The following is a 20,235-nucleotide window of genomic DNA, read 5'->3' on the forward strand; positions in this document are numbered from 1 at the left end:
GGGTGTCTTGAGGCCAGTGTCAAGGATGCTTCCTGTCCTGGGAGACTGTCTTAAGGCTGTCCAGGTGGGAGTGTGGAAGTGATGGCTCCGAGGCTGAAACCCCACATCGGGACCTCTTAGGGCAGGGGCGTCCTGGAGTGGACGAAGACCCTCGAGTGTGGGCCTAGGGGCCACAAAGCTTCTTCCTCATCAAAGCGCACGTGGCCTCTGGGCCCTGAAGTAGGATTCAGCCAGGAGGAGGGGGATTGGTCACCGCCACTCAGGGGTGCACTTCTGTGAGGGAGCCAGGCCACAGCAATGAAAAAGAAGGACTCAGCCTTTGGGCAAACATTCTGGATTTCGTGTCTTGGGCAAGCCTGAGGGAGCATGGGGGACACAGCCTGTGGGACCAGGGAGGAGTCATAGCCCAGGGATCTTTCGTATGGCCCACCTTTGTGCAGTGCCACCATCTCCAGGTTTTCCCCATGTCCCCAGGCCACCCTGCCCTCCTCTGGGAGTCTGGTTCCCCTATCTCCCACCCTGGAGACCACCTAGCTCTCTTCATTTATCACTGACTCCTCTGATAGGTCACCTCAAATCACACGTGGCGCCCCGGACTTGGTGCACATGGGTCCGCAGAGGAAAAGGCCTCAAAATGTTCCCTCTGGTACACGGGAGCAGGAAGAGACACGAGTGAACCAGCCCTTGTGGGGCGCCCATAGGACCCTCCACCCTGCACTCCTGGGCCTGAGTCCTTCTGAGAAACCCCAACAAAACCCAGCATGAACTCAGTAACCCCAGAACCCCCAGCGTCTTCCCAATTCAGGGTGTCTGGAAAAGCAACCCCCAGAAGTGGTGAAATCCTTGAAGGTAAATTAGCTGCTGGAGACCAACAATCAACAATTACAGAATGGGACAGATGAAAATCACTTGGACTAGAGTGCAGAAGGTTAGAACCCCTTACAAGGGAACTGGTGGTGTTTCTGCATTTCCTGTAGGAATAAACCCATAGGGGGACCTGCTGTGCTACTAAGGAGGTGGGGCGGGGAAGGGGAGTCATTCCCTATTTCCTTTTGATCTTGATAGTTCAGAGTAAAGTATATCAAAATAGCACACCTTGGCATACAGAATATCTTCTGTAGCCCACGAAGATTAAGAAAACCACAGAAGTAGAAAGGTCAATATGACCTCCCCCCACCACTGAAGAGAAAATTGCCAACCAAGATTTCTATATACAGCAAATATTTCTTTCAAGAATGGATGAAACAAAACGATTTGAAATGAGAAAATTAATGCACAATTAACCTGGAAAAATGAACATTAAAAGTTCTATTCAAAAAAAAAGTTCTATTCAAGGACAATGAACAATGGATTGTAATTCCAGTTGAAAGATCAGTGATGACAAAAGGAATGATAACTGAAGAGAGAAATTCATGTGTTGATTGACATACATGTCACTAATTGTGTAAAGCATGAGTAATATTTCCTTACAAACTTAGAATGACAGAATCCCTATGCATACCTTGAAAAACATATATTCCTATGGGAAAAATAATGTCTTAAACCCCTTATAATAGGCAGAATGAAGAAAAAAATGTATTTATAACTCTGTGCTCTAATGTGTTAAATAAGTGATTTGGGGCTTAAACAATAAATAGAATAAAGGTATATATTTTCAAAGCTAGAAGTAAAGAAAATTGAATTACAAATACTAATAAATAGAGGGTTAAAATTTTTTTAAAGGCCAAGATAAAGAACAAAGGGCAGGGTAAGAAATCCACAAAATAAAAGGATATATTTCAACCCAAATATATCAACAATTACATTAAAAGGCTTGAAATAAATATTCAAAGTAGCTGTCAGTACTTTTGGATGGCCCTAAACTTCCTTAGCAAGTGATTTAATTTTCATCAAGTGAAGTTCAAGGACAAGTTTTGAATTTCTATTCAAAGAATAACTAATGTTCCCTGGCAGGCTCAAACACATACAGCTACAGATACTACAGATACACACCACCACCACACAGTCTTCCTATCCAGCCTCAACTAACCCTGGCAGGCCCAAGGAAAGCAAGGCCACACAAAACTCATCTACCCAAATAACTGTCAGGGAGCAGTCCTGCCTATTTTGTGCCCAGGTATTGGAAACTTTGGCTGCAGTTACTCAACATAGCTGACAGCTGATCCAGAAATTTAAGAAAACAAGGTAAGCCTCTCAGGCCCACAAATGCAATGGCTCACTCTTGAGGACTGAAGGGAAAAAAATCATTCTCTGGGACTCACCCCATCATCTCAATTATGCACACGTCCTGCCAGCTCTGCCTCCTAATGTGTCCCAGGTCATCCTGTCCTCACCATCTCCAATGCCACCATCCTGGACCAGTCCATCATCAAAGGGCTCCCAATTACAAAAAGGATTCTGTCCTCTCTCCTACATCAGTTCTTCCCTCCTAAGTTCACTCTCCACACAGTAGCCAGAGAGATTTAGAAACATATAGATGATCACAGTGTCTTGCTACACCCCTTCTTCAGCCTCCCAGAGTAGTAGGAACAAAATCCAAAGGATATCACCATAAAGAAGTGATCAAAGGAAACACTGCCAATTCTGAGAAAACAGACATCTTGTTTCCTGATATGGTACACTGAAAAGGACAAGGCAGCACTTTTGTATTATCTTGGATGGGAGCAAAACAGCAACAATAAAAACAATAAACCACATAATCTGAATCTATTTATAAGGATATCTTACTGTATACCAAGTGAGGGAAATTTTACAAATTGTCATGTATTGTATAAAAAATACCAAGGGAAAACAACTTGAAGGAAATCAGAAAGATTGCGTCAGAATGGACATTAAAGAGAGATGAGAAATAAATGTAATTTGTGTGACTTTACATGGTTCTGGACTGAAAAGACTAGATATAAAGGACATAAATAGGATGCTTGAGATCAGTAGGATGGCAGTTCACTGCCTTGCACTGGTATTCCCTAATATGCCAGAGGTCCTCTCTAATACAGTAAAGAAAATGAACATATAACAATTGGAAAAGAGGAAAGCAAGCTGTCCTTAACACAGTATTTCCACAACTGTCCACCTTCACTAAAGTCCTACTCTGGATACTCTATTTACTCTTTCAACCCACCCCAAACCCGTTTTTCCTCAACTGTAACTTGCTCTTTTTCTCCCTTTTTATAGGAGCATCTCATTCTAATATTCCATGAAATCTAATTACCTAGGTACAGTTTCCATCAACTACAATATTGCTTCCATAAGGACTGACTCCTTTTTGTCTTGGACATGAATATATCCCATTTACTAGAATATGCCTTACTCACAAGATTGTTGCTATATTTCTTGAGACACTGAATACACATGACAATAGACGTGTGTTCTTCATTTGCATCACTTCGGATAGTTTTTCTAACTCCATTATGTCTTCTGTCCATTTCACGATTGCTTTGTGTAGTATTGTCATTGTAACAATCTTAATTCTTCCAATGCAAGAGCACAGGATATCTTTCCATTTCTTTATCTTCAATCTTCATCAATATTTTATAGTTTTTTGAATATATGTCTTTCAAGCCCTCAGTTAACTTGCTACTAGGTGTTTTATTCTTTCTGATGCGATCTGAAGCAATTTTATTTTTTTACTTTTTCTGATAGTTCATTATTAGTGTATAGAAATGCAACAGATGTCTGTATATTTGTACTATATCCTATAGCTTTACCGAATTCTTTAGTTCTAAAGGTTTTGAGGTGGACACTAGGGTTTTCTATATAAAGTATCATGTTATCTGAAAATACTGTTTTACCTCTTACCTTCCAATTTGGATGCTTTTGCTTGTCTGATTGCTGGGGCTAGGACTTCCAATACTATGTGAGATAGAAGTTTTGGGAGTGGGCATCCTTCTCTTCTTCCTGAATTTAGGAAAAAGCCTTTCAGCTTTCCACCAGTATGATGTTTGCTGTGGGTTTGTCATAAATGGCCTTTATTGAGTTATGTTCCCTCTATACCCACCTGGATGGGTTTTCATCATGAATGGATGCTGAATTTTGTCAAATGCTTCTTCTCTGTCTACTGAGATGATCATGTTATTTTTCATCCTCCCTTCTGTTAATGTGGTGTTCTATATTGATTAGTTTTCTCTGTCCTGGGACTGGGTCACATCCACATCCCAAGGTAGAGTCTGTTCCTCGAATTTGGCTGCCCCACATCCACTGAAAACCTGTGGCATGGAGTTAGCAGGACCAGATCATTATCAGGTACATAAGTCGGATCGTTCATAGGAAAGCCATCAATATTTGTTCCCAGTGAAACGACAGTCCTGTCAAGTCACATGCAGGGAGGAGGGGGTGTCCTAAGCAGGCCTCTTTGTGTCTGTGTGGGGGGTGACAAGAGGGTGTCCGAATGGACAAAATGTTCTTTGAGTCCCCAAAGCAGGGTAGGGAGTGAAAGAGGAGCGTTGTGACCAGACTCCTCATGGCCCGAACCAGTCAACCTAGCACTGTATCCTAAATCCCTGGACATTGCTGGGAGTTCACAAGCAGATGACACCCCTTCTCTCACCCTGAGTTTCCGCTCTAGAAAGGGTCCATCTGTTGCACGATGACTGCACCTGTTCCTCCCATTCTGTTACCATGTCAAACTCCTCCAAACCCCAGTGGCGTCCTTATCTGCTGCATTCATAGGGCGTTTTCTCCACGGTGAACTCTCTGATGATGAATTAAGCTGCACTTTTGGATAAAAGATTTACCACATTCTTTGCACTCATGAGGCCTTTCTCCAGTATGGATTTTCCTATGGGTACTGAGGATTTGTCTTTGGCTAAAAGATTTTCCACATTCACTGCACTCATAAGGCCTTTCTCCAGTATGAACACTCTGATGATTTCGGAGGCCAGACCTAGAAGTAAAAGATTTCCTACATTCCATACACTCATAAGGCCTTTCTCCTGTGTGAACTCTCTGATGATTTTGGAGGCCAGATCTCGCAGTAAAAGATTTCCCACATTCCTTACACTCATAAGGCCTTTCTCCCGTGTGAATTCTCTGATGATTTTGGAGGCCAGCTCTCGCAGTGAAAGATTTCCCACATTCATTACACTCATAAGGCCTTTCTCCTGTGTGAACTCTCTGATGTTTAATAAGGCCAGAAATAACAATAAACAATTTCCCACATTCACTGCACTCATAAGGTCTTTCTCCAGTATGAACTCTCTGATGATTTCGGAGGCCAGACCTAGCAGTAAACGATTTCCCACATTGGCTGCACTCATAAGGCCTTTCTCCTGTGTGAATTCTCTGGTGTATAAGAAGTTGACATCTATGAATAAAGGACTTCCCACATTCACTGCACACATAAGGCCTTTCTCCTGTGTGAACTCTCTGGTGTATAAGAAGTTGACATCTATGAATAAAGGACTTCCCACATTCACTGCACACATAAGGCCTTTCTCCTGTGTGAACTCTCTGGTGTATAAGAAGTTGACATCTATGGATAAAGGATTTCCCACATTGGCTGCACTCAAAAGGCCTTTCTCCAGTATGAATTCTCTGATGATTTTGGAGGCCAGACCTAGCTGTAAAAGATTTCCCACATTGATTACACTCATAAGGCCTTTCTCCTGTGTGAACTCTCTGGTGTATAAGAAGTTGACATCTATGAATAAAGGATTTCCCACATTCACTGCACTCATAAGGCCTTTCTCCTGTGTGAACTCTCTGGTGTATAAGAAGGTGACATCTATGAATAAAGGATTTTCCACATTCACTGCACTCATAAGGCCTTTCTCCTGTGTGAACTCTCTGATGATTTTGGAGGGCAGACCTAGCTGTAAAAGATTTCCCACATTGGCTGCACTCATAAGGCCTTTCTCCTGTGTGAACTCTCTGGTGTATAAGAAGTTGACATCTATGAATAAAGGATTTCCCACATTGGCTGCATTCATAAGGTCTTTCTCCAGTATGAATTCTCTGATGATTTTGGAGGCCAGACCTAGCTGTAAAAGATTTCCCACATTGGCTGCACTCATAAGGCCTTTCTCCTGTGTGAACTCTCTGGTGTATAAGAAGTTGACATCTATGGATAAAGGATTTCCCACATTGGCTGCACTCATAAGGCCTCTCTCCAGTATGAATTCTCTGATGATTTTGGAGGGCCGACCTAGCTGTAAAAGATTTCCCACATTCACTGCACTCATAAGGTCTTTCTCCTGTGTGAACTCTCTGGTGTATAAGAAGTTGACATCTATGGATAAAGGATTTCTCACATTGGCTGCACTCATAAGGCCTTTCTCCAGTATGAATTCTCTGATGATTTTGCAGGACAGACCTAACTGTAAAAGATTTCCCACATTCACTGCACTCATACGGCCTTTCTCCTGTATGAACTCTCTGGTGTATAAGAAGTTGACATCTATGAATAAAGGATTTCCCACATTCACTGCACTCATAAGGCCTTTCTCCTGTGTGAACTCTCTGGTGTATAAACAGTTGACATCTATGGATAAAGGATTTGCCACATTCACTGCACTCGTAAGGCCTTTCTCCAGTATGAACTCTCTTATGTTGAAGGAAATTGGACTTTTTGCTAAAAGATTTTCCACATTCACTGCATTCATAATGCTTTTCTCCAGTGTGAACTCGCAGATGTTGAATGAAGCTGGACCTTTGGAGAAAAGATTTAGCACATTTCTTGCATGCATAAGGCTCTTCTCCGGTGTGGATCTTCCTATGCACACTGAGGTGGTGGCTTCGGGTAAAGGATTTTCCACATTCACTGCACTCATAAGGCTTTTCTCCAGTGTGAACTCTCTGGTGCTGCATAAGATTACACCTTTGGGTGCAGGCTTTCCCACATTTGCTGCACTCACAAAATGCTTCACTAGTGATGACTCTCTCATACATATCTGTGTGGCTGGAGGATTTCCTGCCTTCTCCCCAGCTCCGACGAATTGTTCCACTGTGAAAAACAGCTTCACACTCGTGACTGTTGTTTTGTTCCTTTCTGATATTAGTGGCCTGTTGCTGAAGTCCCATGTTGGCTGCTAATTTCTTCCCAATTTCACTGTACACAGAGAGATTCCCTGATGCGTAGACTGTGAAGCTCTTCAGAAATGCAATTCTCCTCACATCACATCGGAAGGGTTTCTCTCTAATGTGCTGCTTCCGGTGCTGTTGAAGGTTTGCAGTAAAATAGAACTGTTTCCCACATGCCCCACATGTGTATGCTTTCTGGCCCCTATTTGTTCCCTGCTCTTCAGCCAAGTGCAAAATGTCTCTCAAGACTGGGATGCACATCTTACAGGGCTGGGCCTTCTCAGATGAACCTGCCCTGGGGGTCCTAATCTGTGATACTCCCTCCACACATATGTTCTCTTCAGAAGGTGTCTCTTCATCGACTCCACGCCAAGAACCTGAAAACAAAGACGTGATGGTGAAATTCATGTTGACGTTGGATGGGGTTGACACCATCACAATTGTATGTCTGACACATGGAAGAACCAATCCATGGGACTGTGTTCAGTAAATGGAGCTGGGGTCAAATTGAGGATGCAGCTGTTCTGCATTATTGGGACTTAAGGTCACAGAATTGACACGGCCTCACCAAGCACAGGACACAAGGACTGGATGTGGCCCAAGGGTGAAAGGTATGTTCTACAGTTCACTCCTCTGTCAATGGCTTTCACTAGGACATCTGCTGCTGATCTGTGATACTGCGCACAAGTATATGCCCATGCACCAGAAAATCTTACTGAAACAGTAGTTGGTATTCATGGAACATTAAAGTATACCCTCCTAATGCCATTCAAAGATACCTGCACAATGTCATAGAGTACTATAGAGAAAACAATGTGAAGACTACATGAGAGAAGTGGCTTAGAGAGGTGGTAGGGAATAAATCCCAGGCTGCAGTCAGAATAAAAATGAGTAGTAGAAATGACAATTTGGCAGAGTACCAAGAATGGAGAAAAGACAAAAGAAGTGATTTGGGGCCACTGGCAATGGGGCTAAAACACTAATCACACAAGATATGTTCCTGATATGACTTAAAACACAGACCTGATATCAAGCCCTCTGCCAGCTGCCATTCATCTTGGCCAGACTACCTGTGAGCTCTTTTTGCTGAGACCAGAGTCATGTCCATCCTGTGAAGCCCCAAGGACTCTCCATCCCCAGTTGAACAACTACATGGGACACATATGACACAAGGCCTAATGGAATGTCAGGATGGGTGAGTGGCAAATACGAACCCAGAGGAACTAAGCACACAACAGACAAAAGAATGGTATTTAAATACTACAAACAGAAACATCAGTGGAGCCAGAGGGAAGGATGTACAGTGGATGGAGTACAAAATGCTAGGAAACAAAACGGAAACAAAATGTTAGGTGTTTTTCTCCCCACTTGTAAAACAGGGGATGGGTTAGGAATCCATCTCCCTACCTGAAAAACACTGGATGGAGTAATAGGTGTTAGGAATCCACTCCCAACCTGAACAACAGTGGATGGAGTACAACGTGTTATGAATCCGTCTCCCCACCTGATTTTAAGGGCCAGTGTCTCTTTTTCCACTCTTCATTTTTCTGGTTTTTCACTTTTGGAGAGTGAGATATTTAAGGACTAAGACATTCAAAATTAGCCACTTATATAGAGAAATTTCAAAAGTCATAGTGCATCCCCAAGAAAGGCACAGTGAAAACCCCTTAAGTTTACACCTCATGTTGATATCCAGGAAAGAGTCACCTGAAAACATCAAAAACAAAGAGAAGCCCATACCAGCAAACCCTTGTTAAAGTGAATACAGGATCTCCAGAGTTACAATATTATAAGATACAAATGCTCAGTTTTCAATGACAAAAACTCACAAGACATACAAAGAAACAGGAACGTATGATGCAGTCAAAGGAAAATAACAAATCAACCGCAACTGTAACTTATAAACAGGTACACAAAAAATAGATGGTGAACTAACTAGAAAGACTTAAAAACTGACTAAAGGATGTTCGAATAACTGAAAAAAAAAAAAAACCAGGTGTACAGAAAAAAAAAGTGTTGCCTGAACAAAGTAGGAATAACAGTAAAGAGATAGAAAGTATAAGTATCGTAAAAATGGAAATTTGGGAACTGCAAAGTACAATTGCTAAAAAAAACAGGTGTACAGGAAAAAAGTGTTGTCTGAACAAAGTAGAAATAACAATAAAGAGAAAGAAAGTATAAGCATTGCAAAAAAGGAAATTTGGGAACTGAAAAGTACAATTGCTGAAGTGAAAAAAAAACAAACACTAGAGGGATTCAGAACAGAAAAACATAGCACACTTATGGATTGATATGAATAGAAACATCCCAAAATCTAAATAAACTCCAAGCAGAATAGACTGTGAGAGCCATACTGAAGCACATTATAATAAAACTGTTGAAATGCAGAGACAAAGAATCTTGAAATCAGCGAGAGAAGTGACTCATTCCAGACAAGGGATCCCCAAGGTTATCAGCACATTTCTAATCAGAAATCTGGCCAGAACACAGTGGGCTGGTATATTTAAGTTGCTGAAGGAAAATAACGTGTCAACCAATAACCCTACATCAGGGAAATATCCTTCAAAAGCTAAGGAAAATTAACATATTCCAACATAAACAAAAGCTAAAGAAGTTCTTTAACACTAGACTTGTCTTGCAGCAAATGCTAAATGGATTTTTTCAGGTTGAAATGAAAAAAACACTAAACAGTAATTCAAAGTTATTTGAAGAAATGATGGTCTCTGATAAAGGTAAATCCATAGAAAATTATAAAAGCTACTGTGATTGTAAGTTTATAACAGCACTTTTTCTTTTTCTACCTGATTGCAGAGAATAATGCATTTAAAGAAACCATAGTCTCAGCTTAAACACACCACATACAAGTATGTAATTTTGTAAAATCAATACTAGAAAATAGTGGGGACAGAGCACTACAGAAGCAGAAATGTTTTTGTAATGTTATTGATGGTAAGCTGGTGTAAATTAAAATTAGTATGCTGGCAGATTTAGGATATAAAATGTAATCCCCATGGTAACTACAAGTAATCATATAATGTACACAAAGGAAATGAAAACTAAAACATATCACTAAGCAAATTTAACTAAATACAAAACGAGAAAATAAGAAAAAATAAGGAACAACAAGCTCTAAGGCATACAGAAAACAAAGAGCAAAATGACAAAAATACCTCTTATCAGTAATTGCTCTAAATGTAAATGGATTAAACACTCAAAGCAAAAGACAGACTGACAGATTTTTTAAAATGATCCAACTGTATGCTGTTGACAAGTCAATTAAATTGAAAATGAAAGATTAGAAAAAGATATTTCATGCAAATAGTAACCAAAAGAACACAGGGGTGGCTATTATTCATATCAAACAATAAAGAAGTCTAGGGACTTCCCTGGTGGTGCAGTGGTTGGGAATCTGCCTGCCAATGTAGGGGACATAGGTTCAATCCCTTGTCTGGGAAGATCCCACATGCCGTGGAGCAACTAAGCCTGTGTGTCACAACTACTGAGCCCACGTGCCACAACTACTCAAGCCCACACGCCTTGAGCCTGTGCTCTGCAATGAGAAGCCACTACAATGAAAAGCCTGCATGCCGCAATGAAGACCCAACACAGCCAAAAATAAATACATAAAATAAATTTTTAAAAAGGGCTTCCCTGGTGGCGCAGTGGTTGAGGGTCCACCTGTCGATGCAGGGGACGTGGGTTCATGCCCCGGTCTGGGAAGATTCCACATGCCGTGGAGCAGCTGGGCCCATGAACCATGGCCACTGAGCCGGCATGTCTGGAGCCTGTGCTCCACAACGGGAGAGGCCACAACAGTGAGAGGCCCGCATACCGCAAACAAAACAAAACAAAACAAAAGACCCAACGCAGCCAAATATAAATAAAAAAATAAAAATAAGTATATATATTTACACGCCTCATAATAGACAATCAAATATAAAGCAAAACCTGACAGAACTGAAAACAGAAACGGTTCTACTATAGTATGGGGACACTTCAATGTTCTGCTCTCAGCAAATAGACAGGAACAATAGTTTAAATTAGATAAAGATCATACAATCTGTCCTCTCCAACTGAAACAGATTGAAGATAGAGATCAATCACATATGGAAAACAAATATCCACAAATTTCTGGAAATTAAACAACATGCTTTGAAACAACCAATAGGTCCATGAAAAAAAAACTCACACAGGAAACTAGAAAATACTTAAGAGACTAAAAAAAACAATAATATAACATACTAAAACTTATAGGATGCCACAAAAGCAGTACTAAGGAGAAAATTTACATCTATAAATGCTTACACATAAACAAAGAAATATCAATCAACAATGTACCTTTACAACTTGAGGAACTACAAAACAAACAAACTAAACAAAGCCTTCTGAAAAAAGAAATGAAGATTAGAAAAACAAAATAGCCAGAACATTCTGTTCTTAACAAAGCCCACCCTCAGTAGAAATTACTTAACCAGAGCCTAACCTACTGTCATTTTATCAAAGCCTAACTTACCTGGGAAAGAGGAAATACCCAACTACAGCCCCCAATACCCATCCTGTCCCAACTAAGGGAGGGAAAATTAAATTGAGAAGAAGTTGTGGAGTTCAGGATCCAGACACACAGGCTCATTAAAAGATTGAAAATTAAATACAATATGAATGCTAACAGCAACATGCATGCTTCCGCTCTCCACATCTTACCAACACATCAATAAAGGCCTATCTACAATGGTTCCTTTTAGGGAATACATCATGCCAGTTACAAAGAAGAAAATTACAGGGCCAACTAAAAGGCCAAAAAACAAATTTTGAAAAGGCAAAGGAAGCTTCAAAACTAGAATCAGATATCACAGGGAGGGACTTCTCTAGGGATCCAGCGGTTAAGTCTCCACAGTTCCACTGTAGGGGGCACTGCTTTGATCCCTGGTAATGGAACTAAGATCTTGCATGCTGGGAAGGGAAGGGGAGGGGAGGGGAGGAAGGAAGAAAGGAGGGAGGGAGGGAGGGAGGGATATCACAGGGATGTTGGAATGATCAAATTGGTAATATAAAACAATTATGATTAATACGCTAATTAATGCCTGCTAATGGATAAAGCAGACAGCATACAAGACAAAAAAGGCAATGAAAGCAGAGATGAAAATTCTAATAAAGAACCAAAAGGAAATGCTAGAGATCAAAAAGAACAGAAGAGGAATGAAGAATGAATAGGATGGGCTTATTAAGACTGGACACAACTCAGGAAAGTATATCTCAGCTTGAGGTTCTTGTAGTAGAAACTTCTAAAACTGAAAAAGAGAAAAAGGACTAATAAAAAAAGATTATCTAAAAACTGTATAACACCTGCAAATGCTTTAACATACATATATAGAAACATCAAAAGAAAAAAAGAATAAGGAATAGAAAAAATATTTGAAGCAATAATGATGGAGAATTTCCACCAAATTAATGTCAGACACCAACCCACAGATCCAGGAAGCTCAGAGAACATCAAGCAGGTTTAATACCAAAAAACTACACCTAAGCTGGGGCTTCCCTGGTGGCACAGTGATTAAGAACCCACCTGCCTATACAGGGGACACAGGTTCAAGCCCTGGTCCAGGAAGATCCCACATGCTGTGGAGCAACTAAGCCTGTGTGCCACAACTACTGAGCCTGCACTCTAGAGCCCACAAGCCACAACTACTGAGCCCACATGCCACAACTACTGAAGCCTGCGAATGTACAGCCCATGCTCCACAATGAGAAGCCATGACAATGAGAAGCCTGCACACCGCAATGAAGAGTAGCCCCCACTCACCACAACTAGAGAAAGCCTGCGCACAGAAACGAAGATCCAACACATCCATAAGTAAATAAATAAATTTATTTAAAACAACAACAACAACAACAAAACTACACCTAAGCGTATCACATTCAAATACAGAAGAAAAAAAAAAATCCCAAAAGAAACCAGAGGAATAAACACTTTAGTCATGGGGAAACAACAAAAATAATAACATCTGAATTTTCAGAAATCATGCAAACAAGAGAAAAGAGTGAAACATTTGAAGTTTGGAGGAGGTGGGGTTGGGGAGTGGCCAATGTCAGCCTAGAATTCAGAATGCAATAAAATTACTCTTCAACACTGATGGTGAGATAAACACGTTCTTAGATGCACAAAAATCATGGGAATTCATTTTAAAAAAGTTCTTTAGAGAGATGGAAAATAATAAAGATCAGAAATTTGGATTTCACAGAGAAAGGAAGAGCACTGTAGAATTTTAAAAGTTTCACTGACATATAATTGATGTGAAACATTGTATTTGTTTAAGCTGCACAACATAATTTGATATGTGTATATGTTGTGCAATGATTACAATAAGTTTAGTTAACACCACAATTTTTTTCCTCTGATGAGAACTTTTAGGATTTACTCTCTTAGCAAATTTGAAATACACCATACAGTATAATTAACTATAATCACTAAGCTATGCATTACATCCCCAGGACTTATTCACGTTACAACTAGAAGTCTGTAGCTTCTGACACCATTCACGCATTTCATCTAACCCTGTTCACCCATCCCCTACTCCAGCAACCACTAATTTCTGTGCTGTCTCTGAATTTGGGGTGTGTGTGTGTGTTTTTCTTTGAAGATTCCAGGGACTTCCCCAGTTGTCCAGTGGTAAAGAATGTGCCTTCCAATGCAGGGGACGCAGGTTTCATTCCCTGGTCGGGAAACTAAGATCTGACATTCTGCGGGAAAACTAAGCATGCACGCCACAACTACTGAGCTCACACACCTCAACTAGAGACTGCGTGCCACAACTATAGAGCCCACAAACCCTGGAGCCTGCGCACCACATCTGGAGAAGAGAAAAACTTGCACACCACAACTAGAGAAGCTTGCGCCACAACAAAGAGCCTGAGCATCCCAACGTAAGATCCCACATGCCTCGATGAAGATCCCGCATGCCACAACTAAGACTCGTCACAGCCAAAAGGAAAAGATTCCCCATGTAAGTGTAATTATGGAGTACAACTGACTCTTGAACAACATGGGTTAGAACTGCATGGGTCCACTTACACATGGTTACGTTTAATTAAATAAACACAGCACCACATGATCTGTAGTTGAATGAATCCACAAATGCAAAACTTCAGAATCACAGGGCTGACTGTGAAACTTCATCATCTGCAGATTTCAGTATATGCAGGGGCTCCTGGAATCAATCCTCTCTGGAAACTGACAAACAACTGTATTTGTCTTTCCCTGTCAGACTTATTTCACTTAGCATAATGCCCTCAAGGTCCATCCATGTCATTAAAAATGGCAGGATTTTTTTCTTTTAATGGTTGAACAATATTGAATAGTGTTCCATATACAGCACAATTTGTTACCCGTTTATCCATCAATGGACACTTAGGTTCTTTTCATGTCTCGGATAGTGTAAATAATGCTGCAATAAACAGGGAGTACAGATATCTTGTTGTTTTTTTTAAATAAATTTACTTATTTATTTTTGGCTGTTTTGGGTCTTTGTTGCTGCACACGGGCTTTCTCTAGTTGTGGCGAGCAGGGGCTACTCTTTGTTGTGGTGCATGGGCTTCTCACTGCAGTGGCTTCTCTTGTTGCAGAACACAGGCTCAGTAGTTGTGACACACGGACTTAGTTGCTCCACAGCATGTGGGATCTTCCCAGACCAGGGCTCGAACCTGTGTCCCCTGCATTGGCAGGTGGATTCTTAACCACTGTGCCATCAGGGAAGTCCCCAGATATCTTTTTGATATGATTTCACACCCTTTGGATAAACACAGGGGTGGAATTGCTGGATCATACTGTAGTTCCTTATTTAATATTTTAAGGACTTCCCTGTGGTGCAGTGGTTAAGAACCTGCCTGCCAATGCAGGGGTCATGGGATCAATCCCTGCACCAGGAAGATCCCACATGCCGTGGAGCAACTAAGTCCATGCACTGCAACTACTGATCCTGTGCTATAGAGCCTGCACGCCACAACTACTGAAGCTCACAGGCCTAGAACCCATGTTCTGCGATGAGAAGCCACCGGAATGAGAAGCCCATGCACTACAAAGAACAGTAGCTCTCACTCGGCTCAACTAGAGAAAGCCCACATGCAATGAAGATCCAATGTAGCCATAAATAAATAGATAGATAGATAGACAGACAGAGAGATAAATAAATAAATACCGTCGGGTGCTGAAATGGAGCAAACTTTGGGTAGTATGGATCCGTACCCTCACTTGGCCCAGGAGAGGGCAAGCAAGGAGGGATCTCTAAAGCAGACTGCAACACTGATGAACCTGAATGGTCACCTGCAAGACTTTGGGGCTACAAGTTTCATGGCACTAAGGAGTAGGGATGCACTCTGCCTAGCCATTGTAACTGCAGCACATAACTTTAAGAAGAAAGCAGTGCCCATGGTCCAGATGTGAGAAGGACAGAACTACCCTTGGGGAAAAGGAGAAAGGCAGAGCCTATCTCAGAGAATGGGGATGGGTGTCAGGGCCTTACCCAGCATGCAGACAAGGGCAAAGTTCTCCAGCATGACATCAAGGTACAGGTGTATCTGAACCTCATCAAGAAGACACCATTCCTCGCAGGAGAAGTACACGGCCACATCCTCAAAGGTCACACTGCCCTGGTATAACAGGGACAAATATAACCATGAACAGTCTCATTCCTGAAAACCCACAGTCCATCTTCCCACACATTTCCCCTACCGCCCAACCAGATGGAGCCTCTCAAGACCTAGAGAACCTCCCTCCTTTGATCTGAAACTCCCATTGCCTCCAGAATACACAGGCAGTCATTTCAAGTCTAACTCCAGTTCTTCCCTGTTTATTTCCATCAGAAAAAAGGAGACCTGCACTTACCTAAACAAGCTCAGCCTCACCTCAAAACACTGCCACAGGGACTTCCCTCGTGGTCCAGTGGCTAAGGCTACGAGTTTCCACTTCAGGGGGCACAGGTTCAATCCCTGGTGGGAGAACTAAGGATCCCGCATGCCGTGTACTGGGGCCAAAAATAACATTAAAAAAACACTGCCGGGCTTCCCTGGTGGCGCAGTGGTTGAAAGTCCGCCTGCCGATTCAGGGGACACGAGTTTGTGCCCCGGTCCAGGAAGATCCCACATGCCGCCGAGCGGCTGCGCCCATAAGCCATGGCCGCTGAGCCTGCGCGTCCGGAGCCTGTTGCTCCGCAACGGGAGAGGCCACAACAGTGAGAGGCCCGCGTACCGCAAAAAGAAAAAAAAAAAAATCACTGCCACATACTGGTACCGGTTCCAGGAGTAACCTTCCACACCTCATTTCATCAGTGGTGGGAAACTAGAACCCCCTCCACAAAAGCTGGCCTGCACTCAGGAAACCAAGCATGGGGTTCTCCAGGGTCCACAAACCAAAGTGCTGGGAGAATGGCAGGTGAAGAATCCTAAGACACCTCAAATACACAGAATGTCTGCGTGTGGGGTGAGACCAAGTGAGGGACTGGGACAACCTCCACTTGCCCAAAGTGCTTCTCCAGCCCATGGAATCTGTGGGAAAAGGCAGGCGATGGAGGAAAGTGACCTAAGCAGTGCTTCAGGGGCTCACACATTCCCTGGACCTGTGCCCAGTACCAGAGCCAGGTAAACTCTGGCTGACTTGCAACCTCTCCTCTGTGCCTCCATCCTCAGTGCTCCCACTTACCAGTTGTGACCCTGAAAAAAGCCACAACTTCCCTCTGCCTCAATGTCCTCATCATTCCCCTACATTCTGCTTTCCGTTGAACACTTTGGATTATTTTTAAAAGCCTAGCTCAGATTGTGCCCTTCCTTTATTCAAAACTCTCCACCGCTCCCAGGGCCCTGAGAAGAGAAACACAACCACTCATCTACCACTCGAGGTGCAGCCTGGCCTCAAACTGCGTTCCTCGCAGAAACAAGATGGACTCCGGGTTCCCGAATATTCCTGCTTCAATTGTATCTCCAAGCCTCACTCATACCACATTTCAACGGTGGTCAGAAATAGGGACACCACCCCTGCAGGCCTCACTGTCCTGGACCAGACGCCTCTCACTCAGGAGTTTTGTATTTGGGTGGGGAAACGGGCAGGAGAGAACCCGGAGCCCGCAGCATTTACCTGAGCCGGGTCCGTCAGCGCAGCCGCCGCCATCGGAGCTCCTGGGAGGAGAGGAGTAGCGAAAGTCGAGGGATCCGGTCGGACTTTGTACCGATGCACTCCGCAGGCGGCGGTGTCCCCAACACTCAGGCCGTCCCTTTGCAGTGTGTACAAAGCCTCCTCCTGTGTCTTCTTGGCCCGTCACCTCGCTCCCATCACCGCACACTCCGACCTTCCGACTAGCTCCACGATCAAAATGGGCGCCACGAGGACGCCGGAAGTTCTTCTCCCGGAGGTTCGCCCTCCCGGAAATGCTCCCTTCCTGGATTTTCATTGGATGAACGTCGCTGCCTTAGCGCAAATTCTTCTGGGTAATGTAGTGCCAAGGACTCAGGGACTGTCACCCTGCACCTGAATCGCCGGGAAAAAGCCAAGCTGCGCCACGGAAGCACTGGAAAATGACTTCTAGGGCGGGAAAGGGGCTCCTATTTTCTTAAGGGAGCGCGGAAGGTTTGTTGTTATTTTTCTAATTCTCATAGGTAGTAGTTTAGGGGCGCCAGTCTTCTTAAGGGGGAAGGGAACCTTTGTTCTTCTTCTTTTTCTAATTCTCATAGATAGTAGGTTAGGCTATTTATTTGAGTTGTCTCTTGTTCCTTGAGGCCTGCATTGCTATAGACTTCCCTCCTAGCATTGCTTTTGCTTCATCCCATAAATTTTGGAGTGTTGTGCTTCAGTTTACATTTGTCTTAAGATATTTGCTGCTTTCCCATTTGATCTCTTCACTGACCCATTGGTTTAATAGCATGTTATTTAGACTCCACATATTTGTTCTTTTCCCATTTTTCTTACTGTATTTGATTTCTGGAGAGATCCCTGCTCGCCTTGTGGTTAGGATTCAGCGCTTTCATTGCCGTGGCAGGGTTCCATGCCTGTTCAGGGAACTGAGATCCCACAAGTCATGTTACAGGGCCCCCCCCCAAAAATAATAATAATTACTGTAGTTGTGTTTTTGATGTCATATTTTACATCTTTGTGCTTATCGTGTTGTGTGTAGTTCTACTTCCTTCTACATTTAAAAAAAATCTACTTACCAGCTTATTTAAACGATCTTCATTCTTTACTATATATTTGCCTTCCCTAGTGAGATTTTCCCTTTCCTGAAGTTTATTATTTATTTTCCATTTAGAGAAGACTCTTCAACATTTCTATTATGGTAGGATTAGTATTGATTAATTCTTTTGGGTTTTGCTGTTCTGGGAAGTTCTTTATCTCTCCTTCTTTTCTAAATGATAATCTTGCTGGGTAGAGTATCCTAGGTTGCAGCTTCCTCCCTTTCAGCACTTTGAATATATCCTGCCATTCCCTTCTGGCCTGCAAAGTGTCTGCAGAGAAAACAGCTGATAGCATTATTGGGATTCCCTAGTTTATGACTCTTTCTTTTTCTCTTGATGCATTGAGAACTCTATCTTCAACTTTTGCCATTTTCTTATGATATGTCTTGGTGTGGGTCTGTTTGGGTTCATCTTGTTTGGGATCCTGTGTATCAATACTTACTGTACCTTAATACCAGTTTCCTTCTTCGGGTAAAGGAAATTTTCAGCCATAATGTCTTGAAAAATATTTTTGTTCCCATGCTCCCTCTCTTTTCCTTCTGGAACCTCTATAATTCGAATATTGGAACACAACGTTATCCAAGAGATCTTTTACATTCTTTTCATTTAAAAAACATAGTTTTTCTGTCTGCTTTCCTGATTCCGTGATTTCCATTATTCTATCTTCCAGACCACTTATGCATTCTCTGTATCTCTTCCTCTGCTGTTCATTCCTGCTAGCGTGCCTTTTATTTGAGCCATTGAACTTTTTTTTTTTTTGGCCGCTCCACGCAGCTTGTTGGATCTCAGTTCCCCAACCAGGGATTGATCCCGGGCCACAGCAGTGAAAGCCCAAAATACTAACCATTAGGCCACCAGAGAACTCCCTTGAAGTATTTATTTTTCATTGGGTATCCTTTTGTTTTCTAGTTCTCTGTTAAAATGTCCAGTGTTTAGGTCAATTATTTTTCCTAGTTCAGTTAATATTTTTATTACCAATGTTTTGAATTATTTACATTGTAACAGTTATTTCTGTTTCATTGTTTATTCCTTCAGGGGTTTTCTCTTTCTCTCAACTGAGAGTATTTCATTGGCAATTTTCATTTTATTTAACTTTCTCTATCTTTATAAACTTAGGTGATACAGTTTCCCTTTGGGGTCTTGAAGGGGTGTCCTTCTGAGGGACTATGACTATGCAGAGTGGGTATACCCAATGCTTTTGGTGGGAGGGCTGGATTTGATGTGGGGGCAAGTCACATCTTTCCTCAGGCCGTGATGGCAGCTATCAACACAGTAAGGGCTGAGACTGGAGATTGAGGGACTACAGCCAGCACCGGGTGTGAGACCTGATCCCAAGTTGCAGGAACAGAAGCCGTGAGGGTCGGGCTGGGGCTGACTTTGTTCCCATTAATTGTGTGTCCTTCCTTCTCCCCACACTGGGACTTTAGCCACAGGAAGGGAGTGTTAAAGCAAGTGGGATTTTCGTGCATACAGGGGTCTGGTATGCTGCCTGTGTAGGCCTCTGTGGCTATGCTCAGATGCAACCTAGGGTCTTTTCCCCAGTTGTGGCTGCCCCAGATCCAGTTCTGCACAGTGGCATGCAGTGGGCTGGAGCATTTTCTTGGCTTGGACAGGGTTCACTGGACTGGGGACCATGGTGAGGCGATCATGGTGAACTCAACAGCTGCTAGAGCCCTATCTCTGCCCTGCACTGGAAACAAGACCTCTTGCTCTCTCACACCTGATCAGTATCTCCACTCTCCCTCACTCCCTCTGTGTTGCAGCACCACTCCATAGGGAGGAGGCAGGCCCCTGTGGTTTCTGTGCATGTATGGTGGGGTGGGTGAGCTGTGGCCAGCCAGCTACCATCAGAAGACTGGGCTGCTTCTGATATACCTTGAGAGTAAGTGCCAAGAATGGCTACCAAAGCCCCACTCTGACTCTGCACTGGGACCAGGTTGCCTCTGCTTCCAAACGTCGACTCTTTTCCCAGGTCTTGGCGGCCACACGTGCAGTCCCGTGCTC

General features: G+C 42.8%; 1 protein-coding gene across 1 annotated transcript; it reads right to left on the reverse strand.

The window, feature by feature from the left end:
* Window positions 1-4,662: 4,662 nt before the first annotated feature.
* On the reverse strand, window positions 4,663-17,173 carry LOC103074328 (zinc finger protein 256-like). Its single transcript, XM_007457513.1, has 5 exons — window positions 17,141-17,173; window positions 15,534-15,660; window positions 6,773-7,394; window positions 5,513-6,436; window positions 4,663-5,092 (listed from the first exon to the last, which is right to left on the reverse strand). Exons 1-5 carry the CDS (start codon window positions 17,171-17,173, stop codon window positions 4,663-4,665), a joined length of 2,136 nt encoding a protein of 711 aa, XP_007457575.1.
* Window positions 17,174-20,235: the final 3,062 nt, after the last annotated feature.

This window comes from Lipotes vexillifer, unplaced genomic scaffold (genome assembly GCF_000442215.2).
Source record: "Lipotes vexillifer unplaced genomic scaffold, Lipotes_vexillifer_v1.1 scaffold995, whole genome shotgun sequence".
Lineage (NCBI taxonomy): Eukaryota > Metazoa > Chordata > Mammalia > Artiodactyla > Lipotidae > Lipotes > Lipotes vexillifer.

Coding starts and splice junctions, on each gene's coding strand:
- LOC103074328 (XM_007457513.1), bottom strand. CDS start 17,173: ATGGCGGCGGCTGCGCTGACGGACCCGGCTCAG. Junction 7,395..15,533: donor TGCCCTTGTCTGCATGCTGG/GTAAGGCCCTGA, acceptor CTTTGTTTTCAG/GTTCTTGGCGTGGAGTCGAT. Junction 5,093..5,512: donor AGAATTCATACTGGAGAAAG/GCCTTTTGAGTG, acceptor CACAGGAGAAAG/GCCTTATGAGTGTAATGAAT.